This window comes from Chrysemys picta, chromosome 25 (assembly GCF_011386835.1).
Source record: "Chrysemys picta bellii isolate R12L10 chromosome 25, ASM1138683v2, whole genome shotgun sequence".
Classification (NCBI taxonomy): Eukaryota; Metazoa; Chordata; order Testudines; family Emydidae; genus Chrysemys; species Chrysemys picta.
Window position 1 is genome coordinate 11,435,334 of NC_088815.1, and position 20,238 is coordinate 11,455,571.

General features: G+C 41.7%; 1 protein-coding gene across 1 annotated transcript in view; it reads right to left on the reverse strand.

Moving 5' to 3' along the window:
* Positions 1–5,545: 5,545 nt before the first annotated feature.
* Positions 5,546–20,238, reverse strand: part of LOC101947884 (uncharacterized protein KIAA1958-like) — a 29,968-nt gene continuing 15,275 nt past the window's right edge. The window contains 4 exon segments of the mRNA XM_065578705.1: positions 5,546–7,224; positions 11,296–11,530; positions 11,532–12,518; positions 13,183–13,277. Coding sequence (XP_065434777.1) covers positions 6,377–7,224; positions 11,296–11,530; positions 11,532–12,518; positions 13,183–13,185 — 2,073 coding nt within the window. The 5' untranslated portion in view covers positions 13,186–13,277 and the 3' untranslated portion in view covers positions 5,546–6,376.

The following is a 20,238-nucleotide window of genomic DNA, read 5'->3' on the forward strand; positions in this document are numbered from 1 at the left end:
GCATGCTCTACACCTCATCCCTCATAGATTTTGGATGGCACTTGAGATTCTTAAACCTTGGGTCGACTGCTGTAGCTATCTTTAGAAATCTCACATGGGTACCTTCTTTGCGTTTTGTGAAATCTGTTGTGAAAGTATTTTAAAACGAACATGTGCTGGGTCATCATCCGAGACTGCTATAACACGAAATGCAAGTAAAACAGAACAGGAGACATACAATTCTCCCCCAAGGTGTTCAGTCACAAATTTAATTAATGCATTTTTTTTAAATGAACATCATCAGCATGGAAGCATGTCCTCTGGAATGGTTGCCGAAGCATAAAGGGGGCATATGAATATTTAGCATATCTGGCATGTAAATACCTTGCAACACCAGCTACAAAAGCGCCATGCGAATGCCTGTTCTCACTTTCAGGTGACATTGCAAATCAGAAGCAGACAACAATATCTCCTGTAAATGTAAAAACAAACTTGTTTGTCTTAGTGACTGACTGAAAAAGTAGTGGGACTGAGTGGACTTGTAGGCTCTAAACTTTCACATTGTTTTGTTGGAGTGCAGTTATGTAACAAAGAAAAATACATTTGTAAGTTACACTTTCACTATAAAGAGATTGCACTACACTACGTGTATGAGGTGAATTGAAAAATCATGTTTATCATTTTTACAGTGCAAATATTGTACTCAAAAATAATATTGTACGCTTTGTATTCTATGTAGTAATAAAATCAATATATTTGAAAATGCAGAAAAAATCCAAAAATATTTAATAAATTTTAGTTGGTATTCTATTCTTTAACAGTGCGATTAATCATGGTTAATCTTTTTAATTGTGATTAATTTTTTTGCAGTAAGCGCGTGAGTTAACTGTGATTAACTGACAACCCTAATACGAACATAACCACTGGCATGTCCATCTTCCAGAAAAAGGATCCCAGTGTGGTGGGCCAGACTGTGTTATGTACATTCCACTAGGGGGCTCCAGAGCAGAAGCAAAAGCAGGATTTTCAGGAAGGTGGATACATTTCTTGAAGCAGCCACAGTAGGGAATTGAAGGACAATAGTCAAAAGTACCCTTACTTAGGGTGAAATTCACCTCAGTGGAGACGGCCCAGTGACCGACTCAATCTCTCACTTGGCGCTGGTGTAAATTACTACACATGACCCAGAGTAATGGAGAATGGGGCCTGTGGAGCGGCCACCAAATTGTCTCACCAGGGAAGGGAGAAGGTGGAACAGGCAGAATTCAGGAGAACTCCTATTGAAACATTGGCTTGTCACCACTAGAGATCTACATCCAAATTCTGACTAGGGGTAACGTTTTCAAAAGCACCTGTGTGATTTAGGAGCCTAAATCCCATTGGTTTTCAATTAGATTTAGGCTCCTAGGGCCCAGATCCTCAAAGGTATTTGTGGCGCCAACTCCCACTGAAGTCAATGGGACGTCGCTGCCTAATACCCGCTAAGAGCCTATGCAGCTTTTGAACATGGGACTCAGGCACATGTTAGCGGACATCACAAGTGAAATGAGCACGAAGTTCTCATTCAAATCAACGTTGCCCCATTCTCTCAAGCCCACCATGCAGCACGACGCTGGCTCTATTTCCCAGGCTCTGGATGGAGCTGCTTGGAGGTCAGCGGTAGAAATGAATGGGGGAAGCCAACACACCATCTGCTTGGACGAGCCCTTGTCTAAGCCAGCGCTGTCAACCTCAGCTCTAAAGTCAGGTAGAAATTGACAGGGAAGAACAGACTCATGGGGTTGGGTTACTTTGTGTAACCACTGAGGGCAAACATTCCCTTCTTTCACTGCCTCTTCTACTTCTCAAGTCTTAAAAGCAGCACCCGAGAGGCCTCGTTTTATTAAAAGCCGTATGCACAAAAAGAGGAAGGGAAGCTGAGTTTTGCCTGAGTTCTGCTGCAAAGAGTGAAATTGCTGTCTCCATTCTGCCCATGTTAAACTCAGCCGGGCTCAGAGGGGTAGCCGTGTTAGTCTGTATCAGCAAAAACAACGAGGAGTCCTTGTGGCACCTTAGAGACTAACAAAATTTATTTGGGCATAAGCCTTCATGGGCTAGAACCCACTTCATCAGATGCATGGAGTGGAGGGCTCGCCTCTCCTCTGAGCAGCCAGTAGGGGGTGTCAAGCCCTATTTATATCTTGCTCCACCACCTATTGTTCTCCACACAGCAGCTAGGAAAGCACTGTGTGAGTCCTGTTCTGCCATGTGTGCAGGAGGCTACGTGACAGATCTTTTCTCCATCAAATTCTTGAGCCCTGTGTTTGGGAGGGAGCCCAGTCCAGGGGCTAGGGAACTAGATGGGGAATCACAAGACTTGGGTTCTCGTTCCAAGTCTACTACTGACATGCTGTGACCCTGGACAAGTTGCTTCCCCTTTCTCTGCCTCAGTTTCCACATTTGTAAAATGGGGAGAATGACACTGACTGTGCTTTGAGATCTCTGTATGACAAAGCACCCGTATAAAAGCTAATTTACTGTAAACATTCCCAACTTCCTTTACAGTCCAATATTATAGCATTTGATTCCTTTCTGGATATGTGAATTATACAGACCGGAAGTACTGACAATTACTCAGACCGGTGTATCACTACAAATCTCTAATCTTCTCTGTTTAGGAGGTGGGCAGCTAACAGGTGCAGCTTGTCTGTCTGTAAGCCTATCCGTTCATTTGCAATCACAGTGTATCCTGAGAGAGAAATGACTGCATCATAGCCTTGCAGTATATGGATGACTGGCTCGTTTGCAGATTAGAGGTGGAAATATTAGAAAGCTGCAACACCGCAAAGGTTTTCTTTGGAACTATTAGTAGGATGGACCGCTATTTATATTTAAGGAGTCAGTGCCCTACAAATATTTTTTTGAGACATTTGTAATTCAGCCACTTTAATTTGCAACTGTGTACAACTTGGCATGCAAGCAGGGATTGCCTTTTTTAATTTAGATGAGAGCATTTCAGTGATTTGTGTTTTGTTTTTTTAAACACACACAAACTAGAGGGAATTACATAGACTTTTCAAAAGAAAATAAGGAAGGTAAATTTAATTCCGGGCCTCATAACCCAGTCTGAGTCCCTTTAAACCTGCATCCTTATTGTTCCCCTTAAAAAGATGAACTTGCATCAGCCAATGAAACAGGAAAAAAAAAATCCCCTGTAATAAATTAAATTTCCTCCTGGAATTCCTCTAGCAATCCTATTAGTGGATCACAAGGATACCCAAATCACCTGTTATCCCAGAACTCTGATTCTTGCAATGAGGACAGCTCTTCCCACATATTGTATGTAGCTCAGAGGCTACCTCTCCTGCCTGCTGTCTGATAGTTTCCCCCCCCCCCCCCCGTCCCCTCAAAAGCTTTAGGAAACCAATATGGGGACAACTGACATCACTTTTCAATGCAGGTAACCATTTGTAAACTATCTTGTGTGCACAGAAATCCCATTGATGTCAATGGACTAAGGATAGAATGTCATGCCCTAAAGAGTAATGTGGTGGAAAGTCTGGAGGTAAGAGATGGTTTAAACAGCATAATGGTTTCTTAGGTATGAGATACAGTATCTGACCTGATTTACTCTGGATAGAGTAATGGAGAACAGCTGTGCAACAATCTACAAGGGAATGATGTTACTTTGGTCCCTCTGTGTATTCAGAATTGGATGTATTTACATAGACAAATGCATTCCTTTTGCTTAACTTCTTACTCCCTATAGCCTACAGAGCTAAAACAGCTAGAAGAGTGACTTGGAATTCATTATCAGAGGGGTAGCCGTGTTAGTCTGTATCCACAAAAACAAGGAGGAGTCTGGTGACACCTTAAAGACTATCCAATTTATTTGGGTATAAGCTTTCGTGGGTAAAAACCCCACTGCAGATGACTCCATGCATCTGAAGAAGTGGGTTTTTTACCCACGAAAGCTTATGCCCAAATAAATTGGATAGTCTTTAAGGTGCCACCAGGCTCCTCATTGTTTTTTTGTGTGTTTTTTTTTTTAATCCATTCCTTCCTTGCTTACTCAGTACCAATCAGTAAATTCACTGACAGCACTGAGACTGCACAGGTGCTAAGCGGCTTAACTGGATATGTGGCTATGCTTATTTTCTCTTCTACAACAAGTAGCAATTAAACTCATGCTATCTACTTCAGCAAATCTAAACAGAATGCGACCAAGGCATGTGAAGTGCACTCAACTAGATGTTTAGTTTAAGAGCATTGTGAGGCAGGAATAGATGTGATCTGGGACAATCTATATACAATCTAGATGGAATTAGAAGAAATAAGCTTTGTTAAATGAACCAGTGCTTCTTTCACAACCCTAGCTCCTTTTTGCTACTTCTAGGGCTCTCTTTACGCTGTTACCTGCACACGTTTTCTTGCCGATAAAAGCATAAATTATGAAATTCCCATAGAGGTTACTATACCGCCCCCATCACTGCTGTATCTGAGTGCCATCCAGCCATGCATTAAGTGACATGACTGACATCTGCCACATATGGTTTGTTCTTTCTCTCATCCCATCCCCCAGAGGAGGTTTGTATATGCAATGTTTGAGGTTTTTTATATGAATATGCTGCTCTGTGTTTATACCGGAGAAGGTAAGGTCAAAGTGCATCTTGCTCTTGGAGCAGAAGTATGTGATGATCCTCCAAAAAAATGAATGATCTTTGCTTTCTAGAGCCTTACTCTAAGTTACCTGTACAGGCTGGCAGTGTTTTGACTTGTAACAGCCTCCATTGTTAAGTATTGATTTGGCTGAGAAAGGGTTAAGTGGGTTCTGATGACTCATTGCCCCACCTGAATATAATGGAGGTAGGTGTGGCTCTAGTCTCTAGGGAGCGGCTATGGAGCCTGGGGAAAAGTTTTGAGCTGCTCTTTATCTTGTTGTTGGCTTTACTTTATTAATAAAGCCAAATCCCCCTAGAAAAGGGGGGAGTTTGGATTTCACACTGTGATTGCAGAGCAATTTGGTAAAGGTCCCTGGTTACGCTGCCACTTATATAGAATCTATATATATATATTAACTTATGTTGATGAGATACTAAAAATGCTCCACTCTCTTTTTTTTTTTTTTTTTTCCAAAACGAAAGAGGTAGAGATTCTGCCGTAATGACTCTCCCATCGATACTGCAGGTGAAGCTCTATAGCATAGTAAAGTTAGGAAATATGGGATATGCCCCAAGGTCTGCCACTGAGTAGTTTTATATACCTTTGGGCAAGTTAGTTCAGTCCTCTCTTTCAACCCCTGTAGAAAGGGAAGAAAAATTCTTACTCAGCTTTGTAAACTACTTTGAGATCTATGGATTAAAAGCTGCTATGTCCAGGACTGGATCCTACAATGGGATCCACCCACACAGATCCTCATGCGGCTAGATTCCTTGGCAGGATCAGCTCCAGAGTACAAATAATTGTTAGTCACTTGAAGAAAAGTCAATATCTGATTACTATTAAACATAGTGATTTGAATGACAGAAATGAAGCGATACCAGTTCTGGGTTACTAGTTTCACCTTCTTGGAACAGACTGACAGTAATGAAGTAAAATTTTGTTTATTATGAAATGCCAACAATTATGACTGGCCATTAAGAAAATACATCTGTTAAACAACTTTTGAACTGAATTACAGAATTTGACTACTGACTCTAATCCTCTACAGACTATGGTTATCACACAGAGAAAAATAGCTGCTACAAAACTTTTCAGTGCTATTAACTGCATTTGGGAGGTTGGCAACTTACTAAAACACATTCAGAACTTCTTAAATGTAAGAATTTCTTCCTCATTTAGAAAAATAAGAATTGATCTAAACACTTATGTATAAAACATTCTGATTAGCTATAGATTATTAGCTGGCAACTACTGGTGATCTTTCATCATTCTTCTTCATTCCCAAAGCCAACTCCACCTGTTTATCTTTTTATTGTAAAGAGAGACAGATAAATTACACATTAGACCACAAGCTTGGTTTACAACAGGATCAATTTCTCCCCGCCCTATCCCCACTGAACATACCTGTAATTCTCAGCCAGGATATTCAAACACAGGTTCTTTCAACATTAACATTACTGAGCTAATTCAGTAGAACATTAACAATGTTTTAAATCCAGGATTCAGATTTAATTCAGTAAATAGAATGTAAGAATTAATTATATGCTTGGTCTTTTTATTGATGGAAGTCCTTCATGTTGAAAATGAAGGTGGTGGTCAATTTAACAACAAAACTTTGTAAGTACTTTGGGCAATCTGCTGAGAAGAGGGGTTCCCTCGCTACCTATACTAACTACTGTCATTTTAAACTACTCCGAAATGGATTTAAAACATACTTATACCAAAATAGGCACAGCAGAAATCAAACTGGTAACTCTTATTTCATGGACTTTTTTTCAGATCCTTTAACTTGCTGGACAATGACTTTCATCATTTTCTCCATTTTGGTTTTTGTCAGTGATTTTCTACAGTACCATATTTGGTCCCATATGCAGCACAAAGGTTTAGGAGATAAGTAAAATGGATCGCGGTCATGATGCATATCCAATGGCCTTCTCTTAGCATACTCCTTATAGTCCCTGACTGGACAGTTGCCTGGATTATCAGGTTTGGCATAAATACATAGAACTGACTCTTCTGTGCTTGCCTGTGTGTTCCGATCATCTTTCCACTCCAAGTACTCTAATCCCTCCTCGTTCTTTTTTAACACAATCTGCCCCCACCACAGATTTGGTGTCTGACTGTGTGTGTTTGTCCCAAAGCCTCGGATGATGTTTACAAGCATTAGGTGCAGAAATCCTTCGGGATGCATTCGACTCAGTATGCCCTTTTTACGAAGATCCTCTACATCTTTATCTGTCAGGTTTTCCAAAATATTCCAATCTCTCTCCCTCTCCTTCCGTGCTAGATTCTGGCATTTTACTTTTAAAGCTTCCTGAGATGCTGTGAACTCAGGCCCTTTAATCACATTATACTCGTATTTGTGTTCCTTGAGGTATCTGTCTATACTGCTCTGAAAGAAGAATAAAGAGTTGGCGGAAAACTCTGTGCCATTCTGTTTCCTGACTCTAGTATAGAAAGAGGCGAGGTAATTATCAAGGTCTGCAGGTGGCAGTGTGAAGATCTCACGCGTTTCAGAAGGATAATGTGACGCCAACCAGTCTCTGAACATTTTTATATCACCAATATTACGAATTCTCTTACTCTCCGACTTCTTCAATGTCTCTAAAAGATAAGAGACAACTCTGTGGACAGAAAGAACTACAGAGGCTATCAAAGGCGATGCAGAGCCATGTTCACCTTCCTTTTTAAAGCATTCAAACATTCTTGAACTATTATGATCCTGCTCCCTTTAAGTTTTGTGTGATCGCATCCTCCCACCCATCCCACTGTTTTGTTCACCTGTTGCATCCTGTCTGACACCTCAACTGTAAGTTCTCTGGTGTAGGGAACTGTCATCTTTGTTATTTTTCTGTGCAGTGCCTAGTGGTTTGAGCATTGGCCTGCTAAACCCAGGGTTGTGAGTTCAATCCTTGAGGGGGCCACTTAGGGATCTAGGGCAAAATTAGTACTTGGTCCTGCTAGTGAAGGCAGGGGGCTGGACTCGATGACCTTTCAAGGTCCCTTCCAATTCTCGGAGATGGGATATCTCCATTAATTTAATTTAAATTTTAATTTTACAGTAGGGTCCCGATCCTTGATTGGCATTCCTAGGTGCTAACATATCAAATATTTAAAAACTCATCATTCAATGGGAGCAGGCTTAGGCCTTAATGAAATTTTATACCACTCACTGAAATTATGAAATTCATCCCTATACAGTGAGACATCTTAAGTTATATGCCACACTTAAGACCTCAAAATAGGGCTTAAGGTGGAACTGTAATTTGTGTGTTGGGAAGGGGGTGAATTTCACCCTGTATGATCTAAAAATTGAGGCTTAAGGCCACAATCTGCAGCTCTTCCTTATGGAACTAGTCACATTACTAAGGATTGCATGATTGGACCTGAAATGTGGACTCTGAAACTGGAGCAATCCAAAAAGAGATAGTGTGTATAAAAATTCCTCAATTTGCAACTATTGTCATGTGTATACGTTTATAGTTAAATAAGGCACAGCAGCGAGTCAAATTGTGTTCTGTTATGCTCAGGCAGTCCCCGGAAAATCAATGGAACCTGGCCTGTGTGCAGATCTCAGGATTTGGCCCAATATTAAGCTGCACTCATTTTACATGTTGGATGTGCTGCACAAGCCGTTAAGCAGAATACACTTCAAAGTGGTCTCCAGCACAGACGCTTCTTTATTAAAAAGGAGCTCTAGACCTGAAACATAAATGTCAGCTGAAAGTTAGCTCTAGGGGCTGAGAATCAGGAAAAGCCCACCTGTTTAAAACGGAACAAGTAAAAATATCTCTTAAAAAGGATTGCCAGGATTCCAGAGGGGTTCTTCTCAGATTGTTATGAGGTTGTCACATCTATATAGTTCCATGTAGCCTAGGAAGAGAATCACTTAGGGTGAAATTCGTCCCTAGGCAGAGGGCCATCCCAAGGTCTATGTATTGCCTAACCCCTCGAGGTGGGATGTAAATGGCTTGAAGAGTAAGGCGAGGAAAAGCAATCTCAAGAAATGGTGGAGATTTTATCGGCACTCGTGGGAGTGGGTATCCCTGCCATTAGCTACACAGGCATACATCCTAGGGGGCTTATTGGAACGCTGTTGCTGTTGGATCTTTAGGTAGCACTTGGCAAGGAGGCCTTTTCTTTCAGATACAGACCTCACCACAGTCACCCTCACCTTTCCTACCTAACCTTCAAGCTGGATTACTGGTAATGTGCTCGGAGGAGGACACCTTGTTTAAGACCATTTGGGAACAGCAGCTAGTGCAGAATGTAGCTACCAACCTACTGAGTGGCATTTCTCATATGTAGCACGCTACACCGCTCAGCCCCATTGATTACACTGGCTACACAGTGGTTTTCAGATGAAGTTTAAGGTAGGTTTTCAAACCTGGGCAGCCTTAAATGGTTTGTGCTCCCACCTACCTTTCTCTCTCCTCCTATGACTTCACTTCCCACAGCCCACGTATGATTGCTTCAGGGTATGCTGCAAAGGTCCATGTGCTCTCCTGTGGGTTTTTTCCAGGTGTGAAGAGGTGGGTGCTGAGTGGGGTTCTGAAGCTGATGGCTGTGAATGTCTCTTGTTGGTAGTGAGTCATTTGGTACATGATTTTTGGTTTCATTACTATTGTTTCTGCACAGAGAGTATGGATCTAGAAACCTAAATATTGCTGCTCCTTTTTTACGAAAACTATTGCATGGTCTACTTGAAGAAATAAATGGATTGTAAATCAATGAACACTGAGACTGCAAGCTAAGGCTGAAATTAAGATAAAATGGCTTATGACTCATTGTTCAGCAAAAACAATTCTTGCATAAATGTCCCCAGGTGAATTTACAGCGGCTGTTGATGAGATACACTATCAAGTCAATTTCAAAAAATACTCTAACAATATATTCACCAAGTGTAGTCATGCTGCAGATTTTTAGTTTTGTAAGGGCTTGTCTAAACAAACACCCTACCTTAATCCAAATTCACTCTCAAGAGTAGACAAGCCTTAAAACACTATTCCAGTACTTTGTTCAATCAAGGGAGAATTGTATCCAATCTTCTGCATCACAGAATCTTACAGCAGCTTTTTTCTGTCTTTAATGTACTAGCTAATTTAGCAATATGGACATCTACCGCCAAGTGGATGAACTGAGAATCATTCAGGCATGTCATAAGCCCTAATAATGGTAGAGCTAAAGATTATGTTTCTTTTAGCTCAAGTGGCTGGGGATCTGTAACTCAAGAACTATCCATGTTCTATCATGGCTTGCTGTCACTGTGACATCTCAACAGTCACAATGTGCAGTTTACTGGCAACCATGAAATCCTAAGGGGCTCTGGATCTGCCACAAAATCTAGATATACATTTATTAAGCACCACCCTGAATTTTCATATTGCTCTTGATGGCCATCAGTCAGATAGAAGGAGTCATCGCACCAAACAATTGTGGAAAATTAAACCTACAATCCCGACTTTTGGGACTGTTTGCCTGAACATTCAAAAGATGGCTCTATATTTGCACCTGCATTTTTGCATGCATAAAAATCATTTGCATAACGATCAGGTAGACATCCAGCTGCCTGATATTTTATGTGAAGCACTGTTTGCAAGCTACAAAAAAATCAGATGCAAATTTATTCGCTCTACTGAATCCTCTTTAAAAACTTGGCCCTTTGCTGCTGCTTTGATGTTTTTAATCACTAAATTAAATCAGTATGTGTGTAACTGGCACTAAAAATCCATTAGCCACACCTATGCTAAAATCACAATTGTGTTCTGGTTCACTTCTAAAATGAAGCAGATCCATTTATTAATGGTTCCCAATATTTGGCCAGAAGGACAGTTTGTTTAACAGTTTATACATACACTGTACATCATCCATTTTCTTCTTGAGCAAGGCAGTAACTGTCTTAAAAGCTACTATAATCACATGCCACATTTTAGGTATTCATCAAAGAGCATATTCTTATGAGGAATCTTATGACATTGTCTCATGTAAAAATGTGCTCTATGCTGACACATGGCATGAACGGCAAGAAGTGAATTTATTTTACAAATAAAGAAGTCTGTCCATTTTTAGTTACCAAAAAATGTTAAGATCCCAAATTATAACAGGATACACAAGACATAAAACTTTTAAATTAATTGCTTTAATATCTTTAGCGCTTTTAAGAAAAAGAGTAAAATTCTGGGCTCATTGAAGTCTATGGGAATTTCGCTACTTACTTCAATGGAGCCAGAATTCCCTTGCAGTTACTACACTAAATTGTTTTAAAGATCAGTTCCTCTTTCTCTTTCCTGGGAAAACCTGAGTTCATACTCCTGGTTACAGCTTATTGCAGGGACCACATCTTAAGAGGTACAGTGTGTGGTGCTACTGTGGTAAAATCAAAGTCTAAAATGTTCCAACTTAGGTGGCTAGCTTTAGCAACCCAAATGTATATTATAGGGCATCTAAATAAGTGGCTTGATCTTCAGAAGTGCCGATTGCTTAAGGCTCCTATTATGTCCGTGGGAGATGAGGGTGTTCAGGATCTCTGGCAATCAGGTGTTTTTATTTAGGTGCTCAGATATGGATTTAGATGGCTAAATGGAGCCACCCAAATTGTAATATTCTGGCTAAAAGAGACATATACTAAAAAAAAAAAAAAAAACCACCCAGGAATAAAACTCCAGAAATTCTTACTTTTGTTTGAAGCCACAGGCAGACTGTCTTCAGAGTTTTCATTCTCCAGAGTAGGCAGGGCTAAAGAATTTGCAGCATTCGGTGGTCCTGGCTGTTTGTTCTCCTCGGTAGGTATTTCAGCACGGTTCCCAGCTAGTCCCATTCCTGATGTGGTGCACACAGACGGGCACAGCTGGAGCTGCTGATGGACAGCTCCAGTGAGTGCAGTGTCATAGAAAGCCAAGATTGGGGGGGGGCTCAAACTGGGCCTTTGTTTCCATGCTGGAGACAGGAAATGGCTTTAACTGTTCTTTGGATGGTGTTGATTCACAGGAATTCCCTGCTTTAGAGGTTTTGCTTTTGGACTTTGTAGGATGAAAAGCTGTTAACTTCAAGCAGTTGCTTTCCAGGCTCCTATGATGGCTGTCTTCTAAAGTCTCCTGTAAACAGGGAATTGCTGCAGCCTTTTCTTTAAAGACAGAAACTGATGTCTGGATGGCTGCTCGTTTGCTAATGACCTTACTATCTCCATGCATTTGCAGTTCCTCCTCAGCAGATGCTTCTTTATTCTGGAATACTCTTTCAGAATCACAATTACTTCTGCGTAGTTGGTCTCCTGTATCTGTTTCAAATTCTTCTTCATCAGAGATGTCTTGCAGGTCCTCCCTGCTTTCTGGCTCTTCATTACCGTGGTCAGCTCTGGCATGATAGTCAGTTGATGGAAGACTCCGCTCCACAGCAAAGCATGACCTCATGGAGTAGCTGTCTTTCTGAGGAACTACTCCACTCTGCTCTTCTTTTGTCATTGTTGTATCAGAGATTACACAGAATGCGTCCTCTTTCTTGCGCATTATTTCGGGGGATCTGCTGCAGGATCCCATGTTAACTGAGTCAGCTTTCTTTTTTTCAAAAGGTGAGGCTACCCTGTACTTCTTTTCACTTAAATTATGTTCCATTGACCAGGAGTCATAGCTTCTGGACCTCTTTTTCCGTTCTGCAGCTTCCTCCCTTTCCTCCTGGCTTTTGAAGTATAATGCCCCACAGGGCCAGTGATATGCATGTCCAGATTCACATATCCACAAAACAGAATTGTCCCTGGTGGGATGTCCCATATTCTGTATAATTTCCAAGCTTGGGATTTGACTGCATATAGTTCCATGAGTATGTGCCCAAGTCACTAAATTAGATAGATCCATGGCAACTGAGCTGACATTGTTGTACATGTCATCACAAACGTTTTCGTTCTGCAAAAGGGTTAGAATTATCTTAAGATACGTAAGAAAAACAGGATGATTTTAGCAACAGTTAATGGGAGCTGTTCTCAACCCCATCTATTTAAATTTTAAATATTAGAATAATTAGCTTGACAAAACTTGTGAAACTTTTCAAATTATTTGTTTGAACAGTTTCTTTGCTCAGCTATAAGAGATGGAAGGGAATTTGTGGATGTATTTATTAACTTATTTGATGAATTTCACAATAGATACAACATACAACTTGCACATGTATCCTATGATCTGAGCAAACTTACAGCTGTGGGGATCTTATACAATGAAATGGGAATTCTGAATGGAAGATGCATGTATTGGGTGAAACCATTCAAGTTAGCATTCAGCCAGTTTGCCATCCTGAAAATAATTATACCCATTCAAAACTAAAAAATAATTTATCAATCATCCCCCATGCACCAAGGTATTCAGTGGCCCTGTACAATAACTTCATAATTGATTTATATAATATGTATCTAATAAAACAAACTCAAAGCTACTCACAAGGATAAGCAGCAGGAAATTTTTACATAAGAAAAAGGGCAAAAGATTTTTTTTTTTTTGAGTTCACATAAGTATATATTTAAGCAAACACAGTTGAATGTGCAATAATCGATGAGGTCATTTGAAGTGTACTCACCATGCTGCTGTTTTTATTTGATGGAATATGCTTTCAATGGGAATTCAAGGGATAAATGTCTCCATATATTTAAGTAGTCCTTTCTTTCACAGAACCTAAAATAAGTATCATATATGTTTTTACTTTTTTTATTTTTGGAGGCAAGTTCCATTCCACTAAACTTTTCAATATTCATTGAGCACAAACTAAATGGTCCCAGTCTTGCAAAGACTTCACTTATGTGAGCAGTACCATTGAGCTTAATGGGACTACACACAGGAGGAGTTACTCATGCCAATTTAAAGGGAAACAAAATATTAATTATGAAAACAGAATTTTTAAAATTTAAACGTTCCTCTGGACTACTGGAAACCTGACCACAATCGCACTGTGATGGGTCTTGTTTAATTCTTCAAGCTGAGGAAAAAAGCAGAACGAAATATAAACAGTGAAAAGCAAATTAAATTTTAATAATTTAACTTTTAATAAAGTTGCTAGCTACACAAGTGAGGAATTACACAGAAAATTCCTATTTATCCCAATAGACTTAAAAGTTGCACTTGTCTATACATAGGCTCTTTTGAAACTCCTAGCCTTAATTAATTAACACCTGTGAGGTGGGATGGAGAAGACCATCAGTCAAAGTTACTGTTAGTATGTACGTGGTGGTAGAGTCAAGAGCAGCGGTTCTCAAACTCTGGGTCAGGACCCCAAAGTGGGTCATGACCCTGTTTTAAAGGGGTCGCCAGGACTGGTGTTAGACTTGCCTGGAGCTGAAGCCAAAGCCCTGACCTCACTGCTCGGGGCCAAAGCTGAAGCTGAGCTCGACCACCGAGGGCAGAAGCCCAAGGGCTTCAGCCCTGCGCAGCGGGGCTCAGGCTATAGGCCCCCCACTTGGGGCTGAAGTCCTTGGGCTTCAGGTTTGGCCCCTCCCTCTCACCCAGGGTGGTGGGGCTCAGGCTTCACTCCCTCCTCCTGGGGTCATGTAATTTTTGTTGTCAGAAGGGGGTCACGGTGCAATGAAGTTGGAGAACCCCTGGTCAAGAGGGTTTATTCAGGAAGAGTCTGTCTTCATGTACTCCTTCTTGCCTACAATGGCTCTCCAGAACCTGAAGAAGAGCTCTACATGTAAACTGCTCTCTCTCACCAACAGAAGTTGACCCAAAAAACAATATTCCCTTACCCACCTTGTCTCTACAATGGCTTCAGACAGCTACCCATCTACCCACGCTTACGGGGAGAAACAAGAGCTGTTTGCTTTGATGTTCTACCTCTGGCCACTTGCTGAGCTCACTGGCCTAGTTTTGGGCAGCAGGGCAAACAGAGCTGGAAAACTGACATCAAGGAGTATTGGCCAGATAAAGGTAACGCCCGCTCTAGGGTGTTTGGGGGCTGTTCAGGGGAACAAACCTGCACAGACACACACCCGCTGGGGGACTGAAGATGGTAAGCTGTCCTAGGTTCACGATGGGTGGTCAGAATGGTAAGCCTTTAGGTAAGTCAGGTGTCTGTATAGACTATTTTACAAAACCTCTTTCTCTGATGCTTGGTTCCTCCTGCAAAGATTAAACAATACTTTGGGGTCAGAACGCGGCGTGGTCACTGTTTTCCCCAGTGATCAGACTCCTGAAGGGGTACCGAACCCAGTCGGACTTGCTGGGTAAGCATGTGCGGAGTACAGTAGCCCAGGGCCTGGTCTGAAAGCAGCAGAATTGCATGATTCCACTGCTGAAAGGCGTGAGACCTGACAGCTGCGGGTGTGCCCTTAGAGAGGGTTCAGAGATGCAGCTAGCCCTGTAGTTGTGACACCCTGTACCCATAAAAAGCAGGTAGTTGGAGGGGGCTGGGGGAGCCAGGGCCTCTGTGGGGAGGGGTTGGCAGAGACAGACAGAGGAACTGGGGACGGGGGAAAACTGGAAGGAGCCTGGGGCATCCGGGGGAGGCGAGAGGGTTACCAGGAGAGTGACCCTGGATGTGGGGGGGGGAGATCCTGCCCCGGCTCCCCCTTTTCAACCTATTCCCTCCCCACTCGCTGTCTGGCCCCAGCTTCCTCCCCTCTGCCCCTCACCTCCCTCGCAGGGGCAGACGCTGCCCTGCCAGCCTCCTGCACCTCCACACTGGCTTGGCTGGCTTCAGCCCAGGGAAGCGGTGGGAGAGGAGGCCAGCTCAGATGCTTGCAATTCCTCTGTCACAGCAGCCCCTGGCAGCCAGGAGGAGGAACTGAGGGGGAGATCACTGAGCCCGGCTGCAAGCCATTCCAGCAGGTTTCTGGGGAGGCGCCATTGGAGCTGCCACATGGGATGGATGTCATGCTGTTGGCCTGAGATTTGGCGCAGACTGGGAACAGATGAGTGATAGCAGTGCGGGCTTCCCCACAATACCCTGCAAATGTGCCTCAAGCATGACCTGAAGGGAGCCCATGGAAGATGAGAGGCCTCTCCCTTGGGACTGCCCAGCAAGGGGCTTGTTAGTGCTGGCGAGGATGAGCGTTCTGTGAAATATGGGCACCTGTCCACTGGGAACTCAACTGAGATCTACCAAACTCCTAACACATTTTTCCAAATCCTATGGGGCCAAGCCCCTCAGAAGAGTGAGTAATAGATACACATTTTACCAATCTACAACTTCCAAATAACTTGGTTTTGATGCTCTTGCCGTGTAAGGCTCTGAACTGGCAAGGCACTGAAGCGCACTTTTAAAGTTAAGCATGTGCTTAAGTCCCAGTGACTCAAAAATTAAGCATGTGCTTTGCTGTATTCGGGTTCAGGGCCTAAATGAGGGTGAGATCAAAAACAGTGAGAAGTTTTAAAAGCCCATCATCACAAGAGGGAAGAAGGCTTTAAAAATGGCCTAAAACAATTAATCAAAAATAACAAGGGAGATCTTGTTCCAGACGATGGGGACTAGGGTTAATAACTAAATGACAAATACCTGAGAGGAGCACTGAATGAATTTGCAGCAGCTCAGCAAGGTAACTACAGTTCTAACAGGAAGGGAAACAAAAGTGCCACTGATGCTTGTCTGCACCTCCCCAGCACTCGGGTCACATAACAGGGTGTCCCATTTAAAGAGACCGTGCCGGGTCAAATTCTCTCTTGCCAAGTTTATTTTATCGCCTAACAGGGAGTGGGTAATAGTCAGGAGAACACTTCCTGCTTAGGAGTGAAAAGTCCTGTATGTTAGCAATGCTGTATCATTGCCCCACTGGGTCCCCTTGTAAAGCTCTTGTACACAAATGTATCTCACTAGTGTGTCTCCCCAGCTTTTCCTATTGATGGCTTTCCAAGGATGATAGGGATAGCTTTAGCCTGGAATGCTGTTTCTAACAGGATGTTTGCCTATGCTGGGCATTTGAACCACATGTAAGGCTAAGATTTTCAAAGGTGCTTGAGGGAGTTAGGTGCCCATTCCCACTAAAATTCTTTGGCTCCTTTGAAAAGTGCTGCCTAAAACATTTTAGCTGAAATTTGTTAGTCTCTAAGGTGCCACAAGTCCTCCTGTTCTTCTTTTCATGTTTAAACTGAGTCTTATACCACTTCAGCCAATGCACTTTGAACCCCAGGCCTGTCTTAATTTAGGGCAGGCATTACATTGAGCCCACCATGATCCTTATCCCATTCTTGCCTATGGGTCTGTTCCTGCTCCCATTGATGTCAGTGGGAGTTATGACACTGCCTTTAGTGAATAGTTTCCCCCTAAAGGGCTGCACTACCTGGACAGAGCAAAAGGAACTTTGGCATTTACAATTACTGTGGAACAAGGGTAATAAAAACAGAAGCTTTGCCTGGTCATAAAGCATGGAATTATTAACTTGGCAGCTGAACTTCTTGATTGCTATCATGTCCTTCTCAAAATTGGACCTTTTGATCTCTCTCTATCTGTAAGCATGTCTTCCCTTTCCTGATCTCTCCTGAAAAGCCTTTTCTTTTGATCCTTCGCTCCTAATAAAATCCAGTGATCAGCTATAGTACCTTCAGAGTCCAGATCTGCTCTGACGTTAGTGTCAATCTGGAGTCACTCCATAGAAGTCAATGGGGTTACTCTGGATTTACACCAGTGTAACTGAGAGGAGAACTTTGCCTTAGCAGTTAAATATTTACTAAATAAGAATGAGTCAGATCCTCACCTGGTATAAATCAGCAAAGCTTCATCAAAGCCACTGGAGCCACACCAATGTACCTCAGATAAAGAGCTGACCCAATGCCTATAATTTTAAAAAAAATCTTTATAAATAGCAGTTGCTGCTTCAGTATCTCTGTAACTGTGAATACTGGGGCATTTTAATGATATTCCAGCAAGCACTTCCATTTGATAATGGACTTGAGAGCGTGAACAGGATATTCCAAAGTTGTGAGGTAAATGCTCTCTTCAGATGAAATGAGCAGGGGTTAAAACTACAATTAAATAAACCCCACCCTCACCAAGAAATGAATTTACATAAATAAAAAGAATTAACCTTCTTAAACAGCTATAAGATTCTGCTTTCTTACAGTCCTACTCTGAATAATTGAACAGTCAATATGTCAGTTTTTTATTTGAGAACTCTTTTTCCACTCAGTATTAAAGATGGCTGAGTGTCCCCAGCAGCTGGGAGTGGATGACCTGGGATGGATCACTTGATGATTCCCTCTGAAGCACCTGGCATTGGTCTGACCCAGTATGACTGTTCTTATGTAAGATAATTTAGGCTTGGCATTTTCAAAGGGGCCTAAATGAGCTAGGCACCCAGCCTCTGTTGAATTTCAATACCAGTTTTGAAAATCTCACCCTTAAACATTTTTGGCCTAAATTTTCAAAAATGGCTAGTGATTTTGTGTGCGCGCCCAATTCAACACATTTCAAAGGGGCCTGAATTTCACAGGGTAGGTGCTCAGTGCTTTCTGAAAATCTGTCTACTGCAAGGTACCTCAAAAACGGAGGCACCCAAAATCACCAATCACTTTTGAAAATGTGAAACTAGGATTTATTCCACTTTCAAAATTAGATGACAAAGTCATTATGGTTCATAATACCTCAAAGGTTCCTTGAAATCTCCTAAAACAGACTTATAGTTTCTTTATTTGGTTATGCTTCTTGCATTTGTACAGATCTTAGAAACCTCCTTAAGTGACATTTGCTTTGGTTTTAGTTCCTTTTTCCCCTCCTTTCCTAATAGTCTTGCTTCTGTTTCTCTTTTTGGTCTTTTATTGTCTATTTCACAGTTTTTAGTTCAAGAGGCAGGAGCAGTTCCACCTCCTGACAGGACAAAACAGGAAACTGGAACAATCCTAGTAAGAAAAACCAGGATTTAGAGCACTGTCCACTTAGTCCTATGAGGGACAGCAGGTTCTCACTGCATGTGCCAGCTTTGGGAGACACTCTGCTGGTAAGTGCTACTCCACAGAAACCTCATTATGTGACTTCATATATTTTCATAGAATCGGGCACTATTTTTTGTTTTTACTTCCTTCAGATCCCAGATCATCTTCCCCACAGTTGCCCTGAATTACATCTCCTCTCTCAAGTGCCTGTTACGGAGACACTATTCTTGCAGCATGACTAAGCTCCCTGAGGCGATTATTATTTATTATTATTACTTTTATTTTTTAAGTATGACAGACACTAAAAACAGATGTATGGGGGGAAATTAATTACAAAATATCCAATTTTTATCACACTGAGAAGGAGCATGAGGGAAATTTGAAATTAATGGGAAACAAATTATGAAGCAGCTCGTCAAACATTTTTACTAAAAACTCTCAAATGTAGAAAATAACTTCAAGTCCTGATCCTGCAAACACTTACACATCTGAGTAACTCCATGAATATGAGTAGTTGCACAAGGGAACAACCTGTGTTATGTAAAGTTACATGCAGGTTTGCAGAACTGGGGCCTTTTTCTTCATAAGATTTTCTCTGGGCATTACTCTTGGAGTGTTAGGCCCCAATCCTGTACTGTACATGAGCGTACCGCTGCAGTGCTCATTGCAGGATCAGGGCCTTACTTTGTTCCTCAGACCCATATATGCAAATAGAATCATAGAACTGGAAGGGACCTCAAGAGGTCATCTAATCCAGTCCCCTGCACTCAAGGCAGGACCAAGTATTAGACCATCCCTGACAGGTGTTTGTCCAACCTGCTCTTAAAAATCCCCAATGATGGAGATTCCACAACCTCCCTAGGCAATTTATTCCAGTGCTTAACCACTCTGACAGTTAGGAAGTTTTTCCTAATGTCCAACCTAAACTGCCCTTGCTGCAATTTAAGCCTGTTGCTTCTTGTCCTATCCTCAGAGGTTAAGAAGAACCATTTTTCTCCCTCCTCCTTGTAACAGCCTTTTATGTACTTGAAAAAAATCCATCTTTCATCACTGAAGAACTGGAAGAGGGATGTGGGATGTCAAAAGTGCATTTCTCAAAGACATTAAAGCAGTGTTGTCAACTCTCACAATTTTCAAAAATCTCATGATATTTGAACTTCCTTAAAGCACCAGCTTCGGGAGTCGTGTCCTCCGCTTTAATTTATTTAAATAAGTTTCAGTCCTTATGATTGCAGAAAAACGCTTGAGCTCAAAAGGCAAATAAAAAAAAACCCAAAATGCATAATTTTTTTTTAAATCATTATTTTGGGGGCTTGACTCATGATTCTTGAATGCTGGGGTTGGTAATCCTGTAGTAGTAATTTGTTTTCTGAAAACAACAGATGCTAACTTAAATTTAAATTAAAGATGGGTTTTGTATTTAACAATTTAGGTGGCAAAGTCTTGCTGAAATTTACAGCTGAACAAACCTGTGAATTTACAGATCTTCTCCACCAGAGGCTGCTACATTGTTAATAATAATAATAGTGAAACCCTGGCTAGGAAGAGCCAATTGATTTCAGTCCTATTTTAGGCTCACACCCAATCCAGACAGAAAGCATTCCGTTTCTGCAGGGTAGGCTGACTGAAAAGAGTGTTTACACATCTCCCTTTGGCCTAGGCCTAACAAGGAAAGCAATGTCCTGATCCTGCTTCCGAGAAAAATCTTACTACTAATCCATGGTCCACTTATGGTGACCAGATAGCAAGTGTGAAAAATCGGGACAGGGAGTGGGGG